At 37.4% G+C, this 22769-nt stretch overlaps 1 protein-coding gene across 2 annotated transcripts in view; it reads right to left on the minus strand.

The window, feature by feature from the left end:
• Nucleotides 1–18237, minus strand: part of LOC124790148 (uncharacterized protein C16orf52 homolog B) — a 71845-nt gene extending 53608 nt beyond the window's left edge. The window contains exons 1-2 of one of the 2 annotated variants that reach the window (XM_047257740.1): nucleotides 17959–18237; nucleotides 7631–7843 (exon numbers count right to left, since the gene is read on the minus strand). In XM_047257740.1, coding sequence (XP_047113696.1) covers nucleotides 7631–7843; nucleotides 17959–18067 — 322 coding nt within the window. In that variant the 5' untranslated portion in view covers nucleotides 18068–18237. The remainder of the gene's footprint in view (nucleotides 1–7630; nucleotides 7844–17958) is intronic. The other variant, XM_047257741.1, reaches the window with a different exon arrangement.
• Between the last annotated feature and the right edge of the window lie 4532 nt (nucleotides 18238–22769).

A 22769-nucleotide genomic window follows, 5' to 3' on the forward strand; every position in this document is an offset into this window, starting at 1 on the left:
AATTGGAGTTGCCCCTGGTTATGATGTGGCATTGTTTGGTGGAGATGATAGGTTTTTTTAAATGTGTACATCACTGTGGCCTCAATTACATATGTAAGAACTGTCACTTTCAAGGATAGGAGCCGAAATACAATCTTTACATCACTACTAAGGTCTGTATAGTCAGGAGACAAATGGATTCCAAACCAGCAGTAATACAGCTGCATGTAAGGCATCCATCATTGTTTTCTGAAGACACTGTCAGGACCCAACAAAATGGCTGAAAGAATTTGACTGTGCCACTAAATAGAAAAGATGGGATGACATGATGTGTTTGGCAAACATTCACTTTTTCTTGGATGGCACAGCCCAACAGCACTTCGAGATCAATGAAAATAACTTGATAGCTGGAACAAACTCCAGGCCAAACTGAATGAAATATTTGGTGACAAGCAGCAGCCAGTCCACTTAACTGAAGAACTGGATCCATCATCACGGGGAAGCAACAGTCTTACATGCAGAATGTTTTTGCCCTATAGCACTCTGTGAACCCACAAGATGACAAAATTTCACACTTGATGTTAGGTGCAGAAGACATGTACCAATCTCTTCTGGTGAAGGGTGTCATAACAACTAAGGAATTCAAGTGATGCGAGGACATCAAAGAAATGCAATTAAGACGGGTCTGATGAAAGAGGTATGACTGACTACTGAATGTGGTCCCTGTGTCAGCTGTGGAAATCCACTGTAACCTTGCCTTGCCTCTCTCAGGCACCAGACAGTAAGAGAAGGGATACAGCAATTTACAACAGCCATAAACATTGGACCAAGTACGCAAGAGATAGAAGCTGTTACTATCAAGCCCATACATTAGGAGGTAATAGAGAATCTTGAAGAAGAGCTGTATCAAATTTCAGCAAATGTCTCAGTCATCAGTCAAACATGCCCTGAAGAATGGATTCAAACAACTTGGACTTCCATTCCAGCCATCAAACAACAAACCAGCATCCAACCAATGCATGTACAACCAACTTCTCTGCAAGGTATATCGCCCTGCAAAAGAACAGACATTTGGAGGGTAGAGGACGACACACCTGTATGTTTCCACTGTTGATCTGCTGGACATGTTGTAAACTACTCCAGAGAAAGAAGAGAAGTATTTAATGACTATTGCAGCACCACTACAACAGTCCTGTTCAAACCAGTGAACATCTGATGATTATAGATCACCTCTGGAACAAAGCTCATCATCATACTCTGGACGAGGTCGATCCTCAAGATGCCATAGCTGTTCCCAGTCACCATACAGGAAAACTAAGTGAGGTATAAAGGTAAAGCCACCATAGATGAAAAATCTCCATGGGTGACAGTTATCAAGATGTCAGGAAATCTCACCAAAACTGTTGACGGCCAACCTGTCCAGGTTCTAGTCGAGTCAGTGGCTTCCTATTCTGTCATTTCCAATGCTTATCATTACATGCTAAGGAATACTATGTTCCATGATATGAAAGACATTGTGCTGATGGTCACAAATTAGAAATATGTTTAGCCAACAGGAACAAGTATTGGGAGAATCGCTGTCAAGGACAGAACAGAGTCCTACAAATTTGTTGTTTTAACCGAATGTAGTTATGTTATTCTTGGATGGGACTTTTTGCAGGCATCTCAAGCAGTCACAAGATTGTGGAAGATTAAAACTCCACATTGACAAAGGTATTCCAACAAGCCCACATATGAAATATTGCTCTGGGCAGTCGTTTGTTGCTAAAGACGACGTTATCCTCACCATCACAATGACAAGAGTTCCAGTAGTCAACCTAGGTGCTCAGTTGAACTTTGAAGCTTGTAATGAGCTGCCCTGATGTCAAGGAAACATATATAGGTTAACATACGAAGTGATTTTAAAGTTTTACCATTTGAAGTATATAAGTGCTTATTAATTTATCACAACTTATATCATCATCATTTTGTTATTGGAAATGCTGGTAGACACTTTTGAAAAGTTTACCTATTGTTTCAACTACCGCAGGTAATAATGCAATGCATATTAACTGAAAAGAACAGATATTTACACTTTTTTCCTTTCTTTTCTGTACTATAATCCGTTTTCATCATGAGTGTCTATGCTGCCAACTCAGCTGGCATAAGGAGAGGCATCTAACAACCACCAGTTTAAGTCATCAGTTTACTGAAGCTCCCACCAGAGGGGAATTAATGTCATCCAAAATAATCAAAAAATTAGTAAGCAGCACCATTGATGTCAAAGAACCATAATTAAAAATAAGAGAGATTTTCTTACAAAAGAATGTCAAATACAAAGTCTAGGATTATAATGCTTTATAAGCACCAGAAGTGCAGAGATGTCCTCTGTGTCCTCCACATGCAACTACAGTCCTGAGGCACAGATCAACAGTAGAAGCTCCTTGCTAAGGAAACTGAAGGCCCGCTTGATGATCGTGAAGCTTTAATGGGAGAGGCTACCATCAATGCTCATCACAGTGATGAGGATGTTACAGTATGAACCACATGTGAGGTTCTTCCAGCGCTATAGCACAAAAGGACCTCTGGTAAGACCTAGATCTAGATCTAGGATACTGTAGTCAGCTCCAGTGAGAACTCCTAAAACATTTATTCCAGGAGAGGAAGTAATGCTGTGATCTGTTCCATATACAATGTGGAGTAGCAGTCAGCACCGCTAGCACGCATGCCATGTGCCACCAGTTCACATTCAATCACCAGTGAATATCTATAATTTAGAATTTCTAGAATGATCTTGAAATTTCTTATGCTTGTAATGTTTGCATACTCTGGAATATTTTATGTTTGCTTAAATAGCAGCACTCTCCATCCAGAATATCATTCTGTTGTCTGTCCATCATAACCGTTCTTTCAGTACTAAGTGTTGGGCTTCACTGGACTTGGGCTTGGTAGTGATTACAACATGACAATATGAACCCAGTGTCTTATCACTGTGCCACCTTGCTTGGTGATGGTGTTTGGGACTAGGGTAGAAGACTTAACAGTTTGTTAATGTATTTCTAATTCTATCGCTGAACCACCCCCCCCCCCCCCCAATCACCAACAGTTATCACCCATGTTTCGATGTTTCGAAGACATGGAAAACACACACACACACACACACACACACACACACACACACAACTCACACACATATGACCACAGTCTCTCTCAGCTGGAGTGTGTGTGTGTGTGTGTGTGTGTGTGTGTGTGTGTGTGTGTGTGTGTGTGAGAGAGAGAGAGAGAGAGAGAGAGAGAGAGAGAGAGCATCTCCACTATAAGGTGAGTAGCAACTAACTTTTTCATAATATTGTTAAAGAGAATGTCTTATTTCCAAGCTCAGTTTTTTCCACATATTTGTTTGAATGTATGATAACTAGGACTGAATGCCCTTACATTAATCTTATGATAAGAATGTAGTTAAAAGTGATAAAATTAAATTATAAAAATATAATCACACATTAAAATATACCAGTTCCCTAAAAACTGAGATCACACACATTTCAAAATCAATTTCTTCGTCAGTTCTAAAGCTTCTAATCAAAATGAGAAAATAAGCAAGGAAAGATCTATAACAGTAGGGCATAAAAATGTCTGGCTGATCACTGAACCATACATAGATGAATCAACCACTTTGCAACACACTAAAAAATCCAACATAAAATCCTCGGCTGCGGCCCGGACAAAAACAAACAAAAAAAAAATTTATAAGGTTTACCACTTTTCTCTTGCTGTAAGCAACAAAAGACGGCTGCCCTCTTATCAGAATATAAAATGCACTCGACTGAAATACAACATACTGAAATGAGTATACTGGGGGCACTTCTAACAGCTGGACCTTCCTACCAGAATAAAAAAGGAAGGTGGAGGCTGGAAGGAAGAATGTCACAGATAGTGAGTTAATTTCAGTCTGCAGCCTGTTATCCTCTTCCAGCCATAATTCTTCCAGTGTGTACATGAACTTAGGCTTATCATTGTGTTTAGTCTGTATCAAATGGCACATTGTTCCATTTTGTCACCCTCACTTGCCTCAATAGCTGTCATATTAGTTCTCTCATTTCAGCTTATTCCTGTGTGCCTCAGTACGCAGCAGAATACTACTTCCTTCCTGTCCTGTTGTAGCAGATGAAGAGTGTTTTGTATGTTTGGGATGATTTTCTCTGCTAGGTCTGAAGAGGGGAGCAGATGAGAAACATCACATGGTCTTTTCTCATCTGCTCCATTGCCTTCTGAATGTAGAAGTCAACATGATACACCATAAACACATCTAGTAGGGTGAGTTCGAAGATCAAAGACTGCTACTGAGTAACCAGAGAATCCTCCCTGTTTGAACTGACATACATACTCTGTTAATATTGGGATACACATCTAATAGGTCATGAAACAAATATCTATGAAAATCACAGTTGGAGTAACTTGTTTTCTAAAAGTAATAAAATTTAAAATAATTCTGGGCCTCTTAGGAATGTAAGGCTGTGATTTATTACAATTTTGGTGTGAAACATTAATATTTGCCACACACATATTTCTAATAGGTGGTTTTTTTGCAGAGTCCCAACGGCTGCTTTGCACACATACAATTAGTGATAAGTAGCTCCACAGGTCCTCACGCAAGCGTGTACTATTTATTTATTATAACTGAATATCGAATGCAGAAAACTGGTACAGCAGCCTTTGAATAGCCAATAGCCTTGATGCTACTGCAGATTGTAATTTCTAAATACATAACTATATTTGTAATGAAACATGACATTTCAATGTTGCCTACTAAACAATGTGTGATTACCCAGAATACTTTTCCTCTTGTTCTCTTGGAGGCAACCTTACAGTGACCAGAGATTTTGATCTGGTTTAAAATTAGTAAGTGAGGTGTTTTGGATACTTAATATGTAATTAATACAAAATTAATAAATGTAAAAGGGAAAATCTAAAATGATTAATTAACTGCAGAAAATATGAGATATGTGGGGACTTCAAAAAGTAAGTTACACATGTTGTCCTATGCTAAGAGCATTGTGCAACATATTCCGGATTATATTCCGGATTTCCTGTAGACATAGCTCTGCTGCAGTACAAGTAACAGGGCATCACAGTATGCATTCGAAATGGGGCGGCAACTGGAAATGTTCTCCAAGATGAAGTATGCGGGACAGTACAATTGCTGTGGATAAATGGTCCAAATTGCACACGAATTCACCTTAAAATTCTGCTGGTGAGATATGGAATAAATGCAATGTAGCATCCACCCATAGTGGAATAGTGCCAACAATTAGGCTATGTCCCCACTGACATGACTGATACTGATTGACAAGTCCAGATCTTTCGCCATGTGACTTCCACCTTGTCGGCAAGCAGGAAGAACATGTGGGAAGAAAGAGATTTTCCAAAGATGAGGATATTCAAATGGTGGTTCTCAAATGACTCCACGACCAAGGAACATGTTTCTATCATTGAGGAACTGAATAGGTGGAACATTCAGGCCATTCTTTATGAAGACTTTAAGACTATCCAGAAAACAGTTTGTTGTATCTCCTCAATAAAAGTTATTTGGCCTGCCAAAATAGTGTGTAACTTACTTTTTGAGGTCCGTCATAATAAAAATCTAATGACAATGTTACTTAATTCTTTTTTCCAACTTGCTCCAACACTTCAGGTTGTGATCACGGAAAGTGGGTGCCCAGAGACAGCCAGCCATATGCAGATGGTTAGATGTGTTCACAATTTCTTCCCAAACATGGAGTGCAGGGGATTAAAATACGTGGAGCCCTTTAGGAGACTTACTCATTGTTAAACTGGACACAGATGATGATCATCTTACCACGTACATGGTTGGTGTGGTTTTTTCTTTCTTAGGGTTCTGCATATAGCACTCTGGGTCACATTTCAAGACTGTACTTGCCAAAGCTGATTTGTGTCCCTGCAACCACCATGATCTGCCATGAGAGGCCCTCTTGGCAGCCAGTTACAAACAATGTCTTTGGAAGTCCTCAGACTGTGTCATCTTCACTTCATGTTTTATTATTATTATTATTATTATTATTATTATTATTATTTATGCACAGGATTCACAGATGTTTCTTCTTCCCACAGTCTTGCTCTCGTACTATTGGGACTAGCTCTTGTGAGGCAGCTGCCTAGGATTCTGTTTTTGTTGCTCCAATTAGCCTTTCCGATTGGTAGATTTCTCATCCCCTCACATAAACTCTTGCACATTTCTGGGAGGAATTCCAACTATAAGCCGCCACTACTGAGTGTCTATTATCCTCCTACACCACATGATCCAGAGATCCTTCACAACCACACTCGTATGTTTTGCTTGGTCTTCAGTTTATACTTTGCAGCTAACTCGAGCAAGATCTGTGTCCAGTTTAACAATGAGTAAGTCTCCTGATGGGGGTCCATGTATTTTAATCCCCTGCACTCCATGTTTGGGAAGAAATTGTGAACACATCTAACTACTGTTGCTTTGTCACAGTGATAAAGCCATTGTTGCTGAATCTGAAATTTAGTTTCTTATTTAACTGATACATATTAGCATATCATTTTCTTCACTCTTTGGACATCTCCCTCTTCTTAGCGAGGTTTGTTCATCTGTGGTACTCTGTGGAGAGAGAGTTAAAATCTTCCATGGCCCACTCATTCCACTGGTAACTGCTTATTTAGATTTCTTGAGGGCCATTCTGTTTCCATAACATACACACAAGTTATCTTACATTGCGCACCTGCAAAAACTTTAATCACTCATGATGTGGACAATGCCACAGAGATTGCCCATCAACACTATTTTACCTTTAACAACCATTCAACCTATTGGCACAGATCTCACCTTGAGGAGGTTACTGGAGTATACCTAGAGATTACAGTCACAGAGGACTGGTGGCACTCACTAGCCCACAGGTTACAAACCCTGGGTCCCTTGCCTTTTGGCAAACCCAGTAGGTATGTGTTGCATATCTAATCCCATGTATCTGGTGAGCATTACTACCCAGTTTTACACGTGTCTCAAGGATAAGGGTGACACACACCAATGATATCTGCTTGTATGAATCCAATGCTACATCCAGAACTCCAGGATCAGAGCAATGGTAAATTAGAGCGAGCACAATCAATTTTGGAAACGTCTGAAGTTTATATAACCTTTTTCTTTCACAACATTTTTAGTGTCTGGTGATCACACAAGTCAGTTAAACATGTGCTAGTATTTGGATTGGATGGACCAAATTTTAATTCTAATGTGAGCATTACAGCTAGTGAACAAACTCATTTTTCAGTGCTGTAGCACGATATTGTTCCTGAACATTCTAAATGTATATCATAACAATACCAATATCCAGATGTACTAACAATAATTACAATGCTGTAATAGTGTAGGTACAACAGACAATACAGAAATACAGAAAGTTACATTAATATATGAAGACAGCTAAACTGCTTTGTTGACATGTGCTTCTGAAGCACAAGTGGTTCATGGTTTGCTTACACTCCCATGAAATAAGAAAATCGTGACTCAACTTGTTGAACAAGTACTGGCTAAGACTCTCACAACATCCACATAATTTTAATCATATCCATTCCCTTCTAAATGGATAACTGTAACTAACTACTCATAAAAATAAAAATGATTGTAACTTACTTGCTGTGAAACCAACCCATCTTGCATATGGTACAACATTCCTGTCCCAGTGAGATGATATTAAGAGAATTATAGTAGTTGTGATACATATACACCCAACAAAGATGCAGACGAGTGCAAGTAGCCATTCAGGTTGCAGATCTGGTGTGAAACAGGTAGGCTGTCTGTTGTACAGTGTCATACATGTCCACATGAGACCCAAACGCGTGTCGCCTGGATACAAAAACAAAATAAGTGATAAAATATTCTGTCATTCATGAAATTTACAACCTATCACAGCTATCTCTATCTATAAACTTGCAATTTTCTTGCATGCAAAATGAAAAGGTCTCTATTGTGAAAGCATAAATTTACTTTTTCCTTTATCAACAATCAAATGCACACATAATAATCAACTACAGAGTTATTTTTCCTCTGTTTACTACAATCAAAATGCAATGAATGAAATGCCAAACATGATCTACACTAATGCCAGAATAACATAAACATGCTTGTAACACAATACGTGATACATGCTTTACATAACAAAGTTACACTAAATAAGTCATCTCCATATTTCTTTTACAATTATTTTATACAGAGTGATTCAGGGGGAATGCCACATAATTTGAGAGGTGATTCTACGTGTGAAAGTAAACTGCAAAGTCCTATGGACATGTGTCTGATTTTCAATTATTACAGAACTGGAGGAGGCTGAAGATTACACATAGTCATGAATGATTATGAAAACAAGTGCTAATATTACTTGCCAAAAAGGTGGTGGACAGAATAATGGTAGGACAGATGACTAATCCATCCTATAAGAGGTGTTCAAAAATCTCCCACCAATCTCAATGCACTTGTCAATGCGTTGGAGGGTGTGTTGCACTCAAATATAATCTCAGAAGTCTTTAATACAAGCAACAGCATCGGTGATGTGAGCAACAACTTCTTCACAGCTATCCACCTTCGTAGAGTATTCATCCCCCTTCAACCAGCCACATAAACAATAGTCTAATGGAGTTAGATCAGGCCAGTTAATGGGTCTGCACAGGCTGCATGTGAAATGGGTACAAGGCCTCAGAATGTACTGTACGCCATCGTGTTTGTAGAATATCGAGCTGACAGCTAATGTGCCCGAAATAACTCGGTACCCTCATAATACTTTCAGTTCAGTTCAAGTATATTTTCATTTCCACAAGTTTCACATAAGCATACAAACTCTTGCAAGTCAACTGTGTTGATAACCATTAGATACTATTAAGTTTAATTACAATGTGGTGGGTTTAATAACCACCAGAAATTCAAAGACAGGTCTTGCTTCTAGCAAGTATGTGTCTCTAGACAAATCCTGTTTCAATTGTCTATAAGAATTACAATTATTTGACCACCAAGGAATAACACATAATTACTCCTTGTACTTTCCATACTGGTTCTATCGGCAAACACTTGTCGGCGTTGCTCGTGTGAAGCATCTCCTATCCTCCCAAGACCAACGTCCATCCTGCACACACAGACGCGTTGCGCAGTAAATAGGCTCTCTCTCACACTTATCTTTAAAATATGGCATGTTCGAGGTGGCAGAAGGTCGAGTGGTTCCAGAATTTACGTGTAAATTCTCGAATCACTACAAACTGTTGCCTTGGTGCAACATCACCATGCTGCCTTCTGTTGGAAAACTCCCACAATTCTTGCAGATGGATCAGCCATGTCCTGCCTTTATTCTGTTGACCACAGTGCCTGAACTGCATTTTGGTAAGTAATATTCACACTTGTCTTCATAATCATTCAAGGATGTGTGTAGTCATCAACCTGCTCCAGTTCCGTAACAACTGAAAATTGGACACATGTTCATGTTCATGTTCATAGGACTTTGCAGTTTATTTTCATATGCAGAATCAAATAACAAATTACAAGACATTCCTCCTGAATCACTCTCAATGTGCATACCATCTCAGTGTTTTTTTTGTTTTTCTTCTCAGATGGGTCAACTAAGAACCACATGAGAATTTCAGTTCCTTATTCACTGTTCTGTTCTTTTCTTCCATTACTCTTTCACCTGTTCATTCTGTTTTTTCTTCATCTTCCGACTACTTCAGACCAGTTTTATTCCCTCTCCTACTTTGGAATCCTTCCACATTCGGTACTTTTCTTCCTTAATAATTCTGTCAGTAGTTTCTTCAGATTTTATATTTTTTTCTAAATGTTATTTTATTCCACCTATCCACTTTGATGTTGACTTCTTATCTCACAAATATTTGAAGAGTGTATTGGTTATTCTACTGTCTTGCATTCAATATAAATGTCCAAAAAATACCAGGCTTCTTTTCCTCATTAATTCTGATGTTTTCTATGTTTCAATAAATTCTATCAGTACTATGTAATTTTCAACCTTCCATAGTTTTTTCACTGGCCTAATATTTTCCTATTCTGTCACCTTTCTAATATTTCTAATTGATGTAAATTACAGTTTAATGCTAGACATTCACTTGCATGTAGAGGTTCTGGCTTCACTATTCTAATGTAATGCCTTATTTTTGCATTTTGAGCATACATTTCTTGTTGTCTTTTGTTATACCAAATGCCCTTTTCATTCTATGTATCCTTTCCTCTATAGCAGCTATTTCCAAACCATTTTCTTGGATTATCTCCCAAAGACATTAAAAATTTTTAGCTTCTTTAATTTGCCCACAATCTGTTACAAGAAATTTCAGTGCATTTTTAATGTTTGTGAAACATTTATTTCTGCTGCAGAAATTCTGAAGCCAATCCTACTGGCTATTTCTTCTAAAAGATTAATTTATACTACAGTATATGTCACATTTTCAGAAAATATAGCAAAGTCATCTGCATATGAGAGGCAGTTTATTCCAATATTTTTGTTCGCTCTTTGCACCTTATTGGTGAAGACTTATATTCAATCAGTTTTTCATTCCAAATTCTCTATTTCTCCTACAACACAGTCAAAAAAGAACTGGAGACAGACCACCACCTTGCCACACACCTGTGTTTATTTCACAGGACTGAGATATTTCTCTCATAAATTTTGTGTTTATTTCACAGGACTGAGATATTTCTCTCATAAATTTCACTTTCAATACAGTGTCTATATGTGTTTCACAAATTAGATTTGCTAAGTTAAACTTTGCACTTAATTCTCAGTTTATTGTATCTATAGTTTATCAATGGAATCAAAGGCCTTTTTGAAATTGAGAAATATTACTACAAGATCTTTTGAATTCAGTAATCTGTGGCGAATGACCAACTTCAAATTACATATTTGTTCAGAACATTATCTGCCCCTTCTAAAACTGCTCTGATATGCACCTAAATGGCTGTCCAGTGTCATTTCTACTCTGTTTAGCAAAATCCTGAAAAATATTTTATATTTAACTGGTAGAAAGGAAATTCCTACACAGTTGTTAACAACTTGTTTATTGCTTTTTCTTATGTAGTGGATATATCAAGGCTACCCTCCAGAGAGAGAGAGAGAGAGAGAGAGAGAGAGAGAGAGAGAGAGAGAGAGAGAGTGTTTAATATGGCTTCAATCTGCCCTTAAATATCTGCTCAAAGTGACAGTTTCTTTCTTTTCCAAAAGTTTCCTCATTATCTGCAAGTTCCATCTTTTCAAAATATCTTAGTTCTTCTACTTACCATTGCTGTTTTGTTTCTCTGCTGACAAAATTTTTTCACTATTTCTATTTTTTCCATTTTCTCTCTCTTAAACATTCTTAATTTATTTCATTCCATCATGTTTTATATTTGATGGACCCAAAATGTTTTCTGTGCAGCCTTTTTTTATTTTTATTTTTTATTTTTTTTTTTTTTACACGATTCTGGTCATTTACCATGTTCAATTTTGTCTTGATACTCCTGGACTGATTCTTTTGTTATAAGTCTTTGTATATTCTACTTTATTAGTTTTTTATTTTAGTTTTTATTTTAGTTTTATTTTATTAGGTGGGAGCTCAACCTCAATATTAGGGAGGTAATTATCAGAATAAAATTTACCATCCCTTATTACTTTCACATTCTTTTTTTTTTGGGAAACAGCTACACGATCTAACAAAAATGTTTTTTTTTATCTATCTGGTGCAATATTTAAATGCAAAAAATACAGTTAAAAATAAAAAAAAGATAATTAATCTATTTGTCTTGGCCATTCAGTATTGTTTATTTTACGCTACAAGGTGTACATTTTTATGATAAATGTCATTCAAACATTTAAAGCATAAATTCATCTTGCACCATGCACATAATAACACAAATGAGGAATTTCAGGGCTCTAATTACTTAGTGGATCGCAAGAAATTCTTTTCTATCAATTACTTCACCAGGGTGAATGGTTGCAGAGAGCGATGCCTGGTAGTCTAAAACTACACAGCCCTATGGATGGTCTCAAAAAGTCAACCCCACCCTTGGGGACGTATCCTTGTGGATTGCCAAAAATGCAGGTGGCTGCATCGCATGTCATTAAATAGCAGATGTAAAAACTTTCACAGACTGCTAAAAATAGGCATACTACATCAAATTGACCAGACTGGCATCATGAGATGTTTACAACATATTTAGTTGAGACATCATGCATGCACATAATACTGAGTAGACGAGAAAGGGAGATGGAAACATATCAGTTATGTTTTTGATTAAAATGTAAGACCGGCATTTGGAAGTACTGCACAAGTGTTAACAATTTCAAACCGAAGTTATTCTGAACTTTTTCCTACATGGATGATACTCAAACAAACTTACAATTTTATCTCATATTTACAAGACAGAGAAGTGTTTAGTGAGTTCAACGTTGAACTCAACGTCCACTGCATGGTACTGTATCCCCAGAATGCGCCTATGCAATGCCATAAGCCATAAGGTGCTTACTGTGTGTTCCTGCAGCTCTCTGTCTGTTACATTGACTAACATCAGGAAATCGACAGAAACAGGCTGGCAGCCACACATACATGACAGGTCATTTTTAACCGAACATCCAGCAGCTGCCACAATCCATTTGGCACCAGCCTCGAGCAGCCCATCTATCAGAGTTCACAATCAGCTGTCGCTCAAACTCCACATTGACACAAGTCTGAACATCCATTGATAAAGCACACTGGAACTATCCACTTGTTCTCTACCATTCCTTACATCAATACATTTTTTTCTTTTATTTGATCTAATTGCATGAATATTACATGTACGACTATTAAACAAATCGATAATATTCTTATTCAAGCAGAGAATCTTAAATTTTTATTGTTCACCATGTCAATTCAATGCACCTCTCAACCTGACCCTCTCAGATTTCTTTTAGATTTGGTGCAGTCAGTGACCCAGATAAGAGATGGAAAAATAACAATTTTCAGAAGTGTATTACAGCTGTGAAGAAAGTTACAGGTCTAGAAAGTTCAGAATTTGTGCTAAATTTACATGCATGTGTCACAACATAAATGACTGTAATTCTGATTCTAATTCAGTTGAAGCAATGAAAATGGTACCATTGGAAAGCTAATGAATAGACCTTTACATTGATACACCAAATGGCAGGCCTTTGAGAATTTTCATACTAAGGGTCATTGACCTTGACCTTTGATCTTGAATATCTCAAAACACCCCATATTCAATTTTTTTGAAAAAATATGGTCAATGTCAAGATGGCACACGAAAGGCATCATGCACAAAACATTATGCAGTATCCAGTTTTTTCTGTAACACCAGCCAAAAGCAGACTAGTTCTTTAATATTTCTAGCTGTGAACAGGCAATGAGAGACACTTTTATTTCAAACAATCAACATTAGCCTGTTTTAGTGAACAGCCAATCAGACAGATTTTTATTTCAACCAATCAACATTAGCCTATTTTAGTGAACAGCCAATCAGAGAGACTCTTATTTCAACTAGTCACCATTAGTCCACTGATCTCTATATATTATGCAAATTTTGTTGCATATGTTTTATGGCTGTGGCTTGTTTAACAAAGTGCAGTGTAAATTTATTGTAAAGTAATATTCAGTAAAAAATTGATTTCAAGTCAAAATTGTACTGTTGCAATCTGTTTAGGGAAGAACATCATGCATGAGTGCAGAAGAATTTAAGGAATGTTGAGGAGTGGATGATAAACAAATATACTGTTAGGCAGAAAAATTTGCAATAAATGTACAAAAAAAAAAAAAAAAAAAAAAAAAATCACAAAACCCAACAATCACTGCAAATGTTGCCTCAGTTATGCCAGGTACTTCCAGAGAAGATTTAAGTGAAGATGAAGTAGCATCAGATCTGGCACTCGATGCTTTAAATAGTAGCCTTCAGTGTTTAGGTGAATCTCCTGTGAAGAAAAAGAGGCTCCAGAGTGAGAAAAAGTACCCAAAGCAAAAACTGAAAAAAGTAGCCTCAGTGTTGGAGCATACTTATGTGGCACAACCGGAAGAGAGTGAAAATGGAGAAAGTGAAATTATCACCCAGCTGAAAGATAAGTTCCACAATTCAGACCGTATGTGCAACAAAACACAAATTCTAACTGTATTTCCAAAGAGTTGGAGTATAAGGAAAACTATGAAAGAATTTTCTGCTTCAGATTACAAGGTACAGAGAGCAAAACAGTTAGTGGCAGAACATGGTATATTAGTGACACCAAATCCAAAGCCAGGTAAGACATATGTGAGAAAACAGTTCAGTGTGTGTGTGATTTTTACTGTGATCATGACGTGAGCTGTATGATGCCACGAAGAATAACTGTGTCTGTGAAAGAAAATGGAATTACAGTACATAAACAAAAGCAGCTAGTGTTGCACAACCTTGAGGAACTGTATGCATATTTCAAAAATAAATACCTAGATATAAATGATAGATTCCCCAAATTTTGTGAGTTGCAGCCAAAGCACTATGTTCTTTTCAATGCCAGTGGAACCTATGCTGTTTGTGTGTGTGCCTTGCAGCAAAATTTCAAGTTAATGATTGAAGGTTGTAAACTTACAGCGCAAACAAAGAGTGACAAACACACATTACCATCATACAAGCACTGTGTAGCATTTGTTACATGCAATCCTGCAGTACCAGCATGTTTCTTAGGTTCGTGTCCCAATTGTCCAGGTGTGACAAGACTAACTGATTATCTTTATGGTCTGTTTGGTAAGAACTGCATTGACGAAATTGCATATAAGTGTTCGTGAACTACAGGCAGGGTAGTTCTAGAGGCTATACCAAAGTCAACAGATGATTTCATTGAGGTGTTTGCATTAAGGTTGCAACAGCTCCTACCGCACTCATTTATCTCCCAGCAGCAGTCACATTTCTGTAAAATCACTAAAGAAGGTCTCAAAGTAAATGAGTTTCTTATTCTTTGTGACTTTGCAGAAAATTGCTCCCTCACCATTCAGGATGAGGTACAAGGATTCCACTGGAATAATTCACAGGCTACAATTCATCCATTGGTAGCTTACTACAGAGACTCAAGCACTAATGAAATACAACATGTATCATACATGGAAATATTTGACTGCCTTCAGCATGATACAGTGTGTGTTTATTCTTTCCACACAAATTTCATCAATTTCTTAAAATGTCAGTTTTCAAATTCAAAGCACATTATTACTTTTCGGATGGATGTGCTGCCCAATACAAAAACACTAAGAACTGTGTGAGTCTGTCCTACCATCAAGAAGATTTTTATGTCGCAGCAGAATGACTTTTTTTTGCTACAGCACATGGTAAAGAAGATGATGATGGGATAGCAGGGACTGTAAAAAGATTAGCAAGACTTACCAGCCTCAAGTGACCTTACAAAAATCATATTTTGACATCACGACAATTTTTTGAGTGGTGCAAGGAAACTATTCTTTCATGTGTCTTCCATTATACATCAGTTTCCCATTATGATGAAGATACAGCCAAGATGAAACAAAGTTTCAAAAATATAAGGATGATTCCAGGTACCCATAAGCTTCATTGCGTAATACATGTTAACAAAGGTTTAATAAAGGCAAAGACATATTCTGCTGCTTTAGTGAGTAGAGAAAAGTCACTGATTGTTATGGTGAACGAAATGCTGTAAACAAATATACATGGATTTGTTGCCTGTATGTATGACATTCATTGGTGGGTAGCATATGTCTTACAAACATGTGAAGAAACAAATGAAGTAAAGGTCAACTTGCATCCACATGGACCATCTTAGTCATGTGTGTTTCCTGCCAAACCGGACACTTACATCATCAGAAAATGTGACATTATCACAAGAGGGGATCCAGTGACACCAACTGGAAGGACATACTGTCTCTCTGCATCAGATGTGGTGAAAATTAACAACTTAGTTGGAGAATCGTGAGGAGATATCTAATAACTTTTCATTGCCTTTTCATTACAACTGTAATGTAAATAATTGATAATACCACTATAATAATGTAATCCATATTTTTGTACAATATTACTTATAGATTGCACTTTATCATAATTTGTGTTTCATATATGTGTATTCCCTTCTTCATTTCGGTAGTGTACTGATGCTGACAAATTATTTTTTTGTGCATGATGCCTTTCATGTGCCATCTTGATATTTACCATATTTATAGTAACACGGGAGCAATTAAATATGTTTGTTTCAAAAAGACTGAAGATGGGGTGTTTTGAGATATTTAAGGTCGAAGGTCAATGTCAATGACCCGTAGTATGAAAATTCTCAAAAACTTGCCATGTGGCATATCAATATAAAGGTGTATTTTCATTATTGTAACTGAATTAGAACCAGAATTACAGTCATTTATGTTGACAGACGCAGGTAAATTTCGCACTAATTCCAAACTTTACAGGCGTATAACTTTCTTCACAGTTGTAACACACACCTGCAAATTGATATTTTTCCATCTCTTATTTGGGTCATTGAATGCATCAAATTTTAAAGAAATCTGAGATGGTCAGGTTGAAAACGTTATTTTACTGCATTGAATTGACATTGTTTCTTGGGGGATGTGATTTTGGGGAAAAAATGAAAGGTAATAACTTCATGAGTACAATGATATCCTCAGTTTGGATATGTCGAGGAAAAAAAAAACCACAACAATCCTGATTTATTATTATTACTTTTTTTTTTTTACCACTGGTTACTACTACCAAGTACTGCATTTCCTGAAAAGGAGAACTTCCACATTTTGTTTTCATCTGAACAGTTTTTCTAAACAACTGAAAATTTTGCCACACATTAAACCAGTTTCTATTACAACGTTATCACACAGTGGTCTCTTACATCAAAAGCTAGTCTTATTTCACACAGAGTTTTATTTCTTATGAAAGATGGGTAAGAGAGAGAATTCCAACCAACATGTTGATTGATTCCAAAATGTGTGAAAATTCCGAAAACTCTCTTCAATAAAATCAGCACCTACAAAGGTAAGATTTTTTTCTAAGCTTGCCTGAACTGATATGGAACCTGTGTGATGTTTTGTCATTCTCCTGAGTTCAGCATCTCAATTATCATAGGGAGGATGCTGATTCAGTATTTTAGATGTACTGGGGACAGAGGATAATGACGTGCATGGGGTATAATTGTTTGTTTATGGCCCTGGAGCCAGTTTTTCAAACAGACTGGAGGAAATGTAAGGGCATAGGGGCATTTTCATTTTCATGATCAAGGAGTCACCAGCAGGTGTCCTTACTGTGTACAACAACGAAGAAGGAGCTATGTTTTATATAAGTTGCCTGAAGCAAAATGTGTACATCAAAGAACACTGTATAACAGTGGCAAGCCGAATGAGGCAGTGCAGCTGTTAAGGCACAGACCTAATAATCGGACGGACGGAATTTGCTCTGTCCAGCCGTTCTGATTCAGGTATCCTAAATCATTTACGGCAATAATTTTATTATGACGACAAACCTATCAAATCAAATGTACTGTTATTCGGTTATTTAAGTAAACCAAATGTACTGTTATTCGATTATCAGTTGAGTAATTGTTTACAACGCTATTTACGAGATAGAGACGACCTTATAACAGGTATCCAGACTAATTTCAGCCACCGAGTACTGCATATACGTAAACTAGCAATTCACTCCTACTGTCTACTCGCACTTTGTCATAATTTTTTCCGAGAGTGCTGGAGACGACATATAATAGACATGCACTTGATGTAACATCAACTATGAAACAGTGTAACAGAGTAAACAAATTACTTGTTCACTAAGCGAAGCATTAAAGCATTCGATAATGTTCAACAAACATGCAACACTTCATGCTATGGGCGAATAGTTTACTAATTACAAACGTCGTTAATAAATGTAAAATTTTCACCGCGGTACCTTTCACTGCAGAGTATGACATATCATAACAGCAAATTCTGCACAGGGGTGAGAAATTAATTTTTACTAACTTGTACCTCCAACTTCCGTTGTAATCCAATCAGGCATAGCCAAGCTTACTATTGCAAATATATCAGCTGCTAAAAACAAGGTTCCCGAAATGAGTGTCAGCTTATCCATGTTGCTGTCTGTGTAGATCACAGGGTTAATAAATCAAAAGAAAATAAAAATCAGCTGAGCAGGTTCAGTCGAACACATATGTCACAAAAGTCATAACAAGCTTTCAAGCAACGACATCTGTCACCTAAGCTGTCATCCTCAAACATCATGGACGATAAAGCGAGGTTTACATGCGCAAAAAAAGTGTCGCCACAGCTAGTGGCATACTGCAGATGCAACGATATTGTATGCGTGAACTCACCATTCTACCTCCAGGGAACTCACAGTATTCAGTGGCGTAACTTAAGCGACGCAACTTTTGTCATGACACAAGAATTTCAAATTTGTTTTAATTTGTTACGCCACTTTCCTTCAGACACTGTTTCCTGGTCGCCGTAGTTCGAACTGCGAGTCCTTGTTGCAACTATCGTGGAGTAATTGCTGCTGTATTCCATTCGATTTCAGTGTGTTTTCGTTTTATTACTGAAAAAAAAGAAACGTTGGTCGGCAATTACACTTTCGCAGCTTGTGGAAATACAAGAACAACAACCTATCTTTAGTTTTCTGTAAGAGTGTGCCTGTACGTTTGTGTGTGTGTGTGTGTGTGTGTGTGTGTGTGTGTGTGTGTGTGTGTGTGTGTATGAGTGTGTGTGCGTGTGTGTGCTATATTTGCAAGTCATGCTGCAGGCCTATCCCATAATCCTGAAAGATTTTTAGATGTATAAATAAATAAACTCAATATGTCACAAAAAAGCGAGACATATAAACTTCGTAATTTATGAGACCAAGCACTGTACAAATTGTAGATTACAAGAGTAAAATAGGCCCCACGTGTGATATGGCAGCTGTTAGACTAAAAATTAGTTATTCTAAATGCCTAGATCAACGAAAACATTAAGATTCTAAAATCCTAGAAGAGTGACATCTCTGCAGATGATATTTATACATGCCAGCTGTTGGTTAGTTTGCCAGAGCCGACAGTATTTTCGTCTTTGAGTGTTATTTCTTATGAAAATGTATTTTTGGCACTGATTTATCTTTGATTACATAAGATTAGATGTACCTCCCAATTGATCCATAGTGAGGAGATCCTCTGGGATATGGAAGATACTAGAAAACAAGAATTCACAATAAGTACTCGTAAAGGAAGAACAGATATGCTACTGTAGCTTCCACAAATCCCCAATGAAAGCGCCGTTGTGGATGTGGAATCAATCAAAAATAGCTTATTTACATTTAAAAGGATATAAAACTTGTCACCAAAAATAAAGTGTTCAACACAGACTGTACACAATATTCACATTATGCAATACTATTAACAACATTCATGCATCAATTGGTTCTATTAAGAAATTAATCAATGGAGTAGTTGGCCACCAATAAGTTCTTTAGACTCTTTCTCAGCTGGCATGTTATTTAAAATTTTTATTGCTGAATACTGGACACCTTTCTGATCCAAAAGAAGTGACTTTAAATCCTTGTGCAAGTTTTTCTTACTTGTAGTGTTGATTCCACGAACTGTCCTCTTGGTTTGAAAAAAAAAGAAAACAGATACATTTTTAATGATAAATTTCAATAAGGAATAAATATATTGAGAAACAGTACTTAGTATTGCCAGTACCTTAAACAGCCCTCTACAGAACGTTCTCAAGTTGACATCGCAAATAATTCGTATTGCACTTGGAAAACTTTAGCTTAGATGGGCTGCCTCAGAAAATAATCCTGTATGACATTATGGAATGAAATTAAGCATAGTATGCTAATCATTTTGTTTCTATATCGCCTATGTCTGACAAAATTTGCATAACTAATAGAGATTTGTTTAGGCGCTTCAGCAGTTCTATGGTATTTTCCTTCTAGTTAAATTTATTATCAAGTGGTAATCCCAAAAATTTAACACTGTCAAATTCTTCTATCTGCTTGTTGTCACGCTTTAGGTATATACTGACAGAAAGCCATTTACAAGTTCTGAACTGCATGTTGTTGTTGTTGTTGTGGTCTTCAGTCCTGAGACTGGTTTGATGCAGCTCTCCATGCTACTCTATCCTGTGCAAGCTTTTTCATCTCCCAGTACCTACTGCAACCTACATCCTTCTGAATCTGCTTTGTGTATTCATCTCTTGGTCTCCCCCTACGATTTTTACCCTCCACGCTGCCCTCCAATACTAAATTGGTGATCCCTTGATGCCTCAGAACATGTCCTACCAACCGATCCCTTCTTCTTGTCAAGTTGTGCCACAAACTTCTCTTCTCCCCAATCCTATTCAATACTTCCTCATTAGTTATGTGATCTACCCATCTAATCTTCAGCATTCTTCTGTAGCACCACATTTCGAAAGCTTCTATTCTCTTCTTGTCCAAACTATTTATCGTCCATGTTTCACTTCCATACATGGCTACACTCCATACCAATACTTTCAGAAACGACTTCCTGACACTTAAATCAATACTGGATGTTAACAAATTTCTCTTCTTCAGAAACGCTTTCCTTGCCATTGCCAGCCTACATTTTATATCCTCTCTACTTCGACCATCATCAGTTATTTTGCTCCCCAAATAGCAAAACTCCTTTACTACTTTAAGTGCCTCATTTCCTAATCTAATTCCCTCAGCATCACCCGACTTAATTAGACTACATTCCATTATCCTTGTTTTGCTTTTGTTGATGTTCATCTTATATCCTCCTTTCAAGACACTGTCCATTCCATTCAACTGCTCTTCCAAGTCCTTTGCTGTCTCTGACAGAATTACAATGTCATCGGCGAACCTCAAAGATTTTATTTCTTCTCCATGAATTTTAATACCCACTCCGAGTTTTTCTTTTGTTTCCTTTACTACTTGCTCAATATACAGATTGAACAACATCGGGGAGAGGCTACAACCCTGTCTTACTCCCTTCCCAACCACTGCTTCCCTTTCATGTCCCTCGACTCTTATAACTGCCATCTGGTTTCTGTACAAATTGTAAATAGCCTTTCGCTCCCTGTATTTTACCCCTGCCACCTTTAGAATTTGAAAGAGAGTATTCCAGTCAACATTGTCAAAAGCTTTCTCTAAGTCTACAAATGCTAGAAACGTGGGTTTGCCTTTCCTTAATCTTTCTTCTAAGATAAGTCGTAAGGTCAGTATTGCCTCACGTGTTCCAGTGTTTCTACGGAATCCAAACTGATCTTCCCCGAGGTTGGCTTCTACTAGTTTTTCCATTCGTCTGTAAAGAATTCGTGTTAGTATTTTGCAGCTGTGACTTATTAAGCTGATAGTTCGGTAATTTTCACATCTGTCAACACCTGCTTTCTTTGGGATTGGAATTATTATATTCTTCTTGAAGTCTGAGGGTATTTCGCCTGTTTCATACATCTTGCTCACCAGATGGTAGAGTTTTGGCAGGACTGGCTCTCCCACGGCCGTCAGGAGTTCCAATGGAATATTGTCTGCTCCGGGGGCCTTGTTTCGACTCAGGTGTTTCAGTGCTCTGTCAAACTCTTCACGCAGTATCGTATCTCCCATTTCATCTTCATCTACATCCTCTTCCATTTCCATAATATTGTCCTCAAGTACATCGCCCTTGTATAGACCCTCTATATACTCCTTCCACCTATCTGCTTTCCCTTCTTTGCTTAGAACTGGGTTTCCATCTGAGCTCTTGATATTCATACAAGACGTTCTCTTATATCCGAAGGTCTCTCTAATTTTCCTGTAGGTGGTATCTATCTTACCCCTAGTGAGATAGGCCTCTACATCCTTACATTTGTCCTCTAGCCATCCCTGCTTAGCCATTTTGCACTTCCTGTCGATCTCATTTTTGAGAGGTTTGTATTCCTTTTTGCCTGTTTCACTTACTGCATTTTTATATTTTCTCCTTTCATCAATTAAATTCAATATTTCTTCTGTTACCCAAGGATTTCTACTAACCCTCGTCTTTTTACCTACTTGATCGTCTGCTGCCTTCACTACTTCATCCCTCAAAGCTACCCATTCTTCTTCTATTGTATTTATTTCCCCCATTCCTGTCAATTGCTCCCTTATGCTCTCCCTGAATCTCTGTACAACCTCTGGTTCTTTTAGTTTATCCAGGTCCCATCTCCTTAAATTCCCACCTTTTTGCAGTTTCTTCAGTTTTAATCTACAGGTCATAACCAATAGATTGTGGTCAGAGTCCACATCTGCCCCTGGAAATGTCTTACAATTTAAAACCTGGTTCCTAAATCTCTGTCTTACCATTATATAATCTATCTGATACCTTTTAGTATCTCCAGGGTTCTTCCATGTATACAACCTTCTTTCATGATTCTTAAACCAAGTGTTAGTTATGATTATGTTGTGCTCTGTGCAAAATTCTACCAGGCGGCTTCTTCTTTCATTTCTGTCCCCCAATCCATATTCACCTACTATGTTTCCTTCTCTCCCTTTTCCTACACTCGAATTCCAGTCACCCATGACTATTAAATTTTCGTCTCCCTTCACAATCTGAATAATTTCTTTTATTTCATCATACATTTCTTCAATTTCTTCGTCATCTGCAGAGCTAGTTGGCATATAAACTTGTACTACTGTAGTAGGTGTGGGCTTCGTATCTATCTTGGCCATAATAATGCGTTCACTATGCTGTTTGTAGTAGCTTACCCACATTCCTATTTTCCTATTCATTATTAAACCTACTCCTGCATTACCCCTATTTGATTTTGTGTTTATAACCCTGTAGTCACCTGACCAGAAGTCTTGT

The sequence above is a fragment of the Schistocerca piceifrons genome, chromosome 3, assembly GCF_021461385.2.
Source record: "Schistocerca piceifrons isolate TAMUIC-IGC-003096 chromosome 3, iqSchPice1.1, whole genome shotgun sequence".
In the NCBI taxonomy this organism is placed as follows: Eukaryota; Metazoa; Arthropoda; class Insecta; order Orthoptera; family Acrididae; genus Schistocerca; species Schistocerca piceifrons.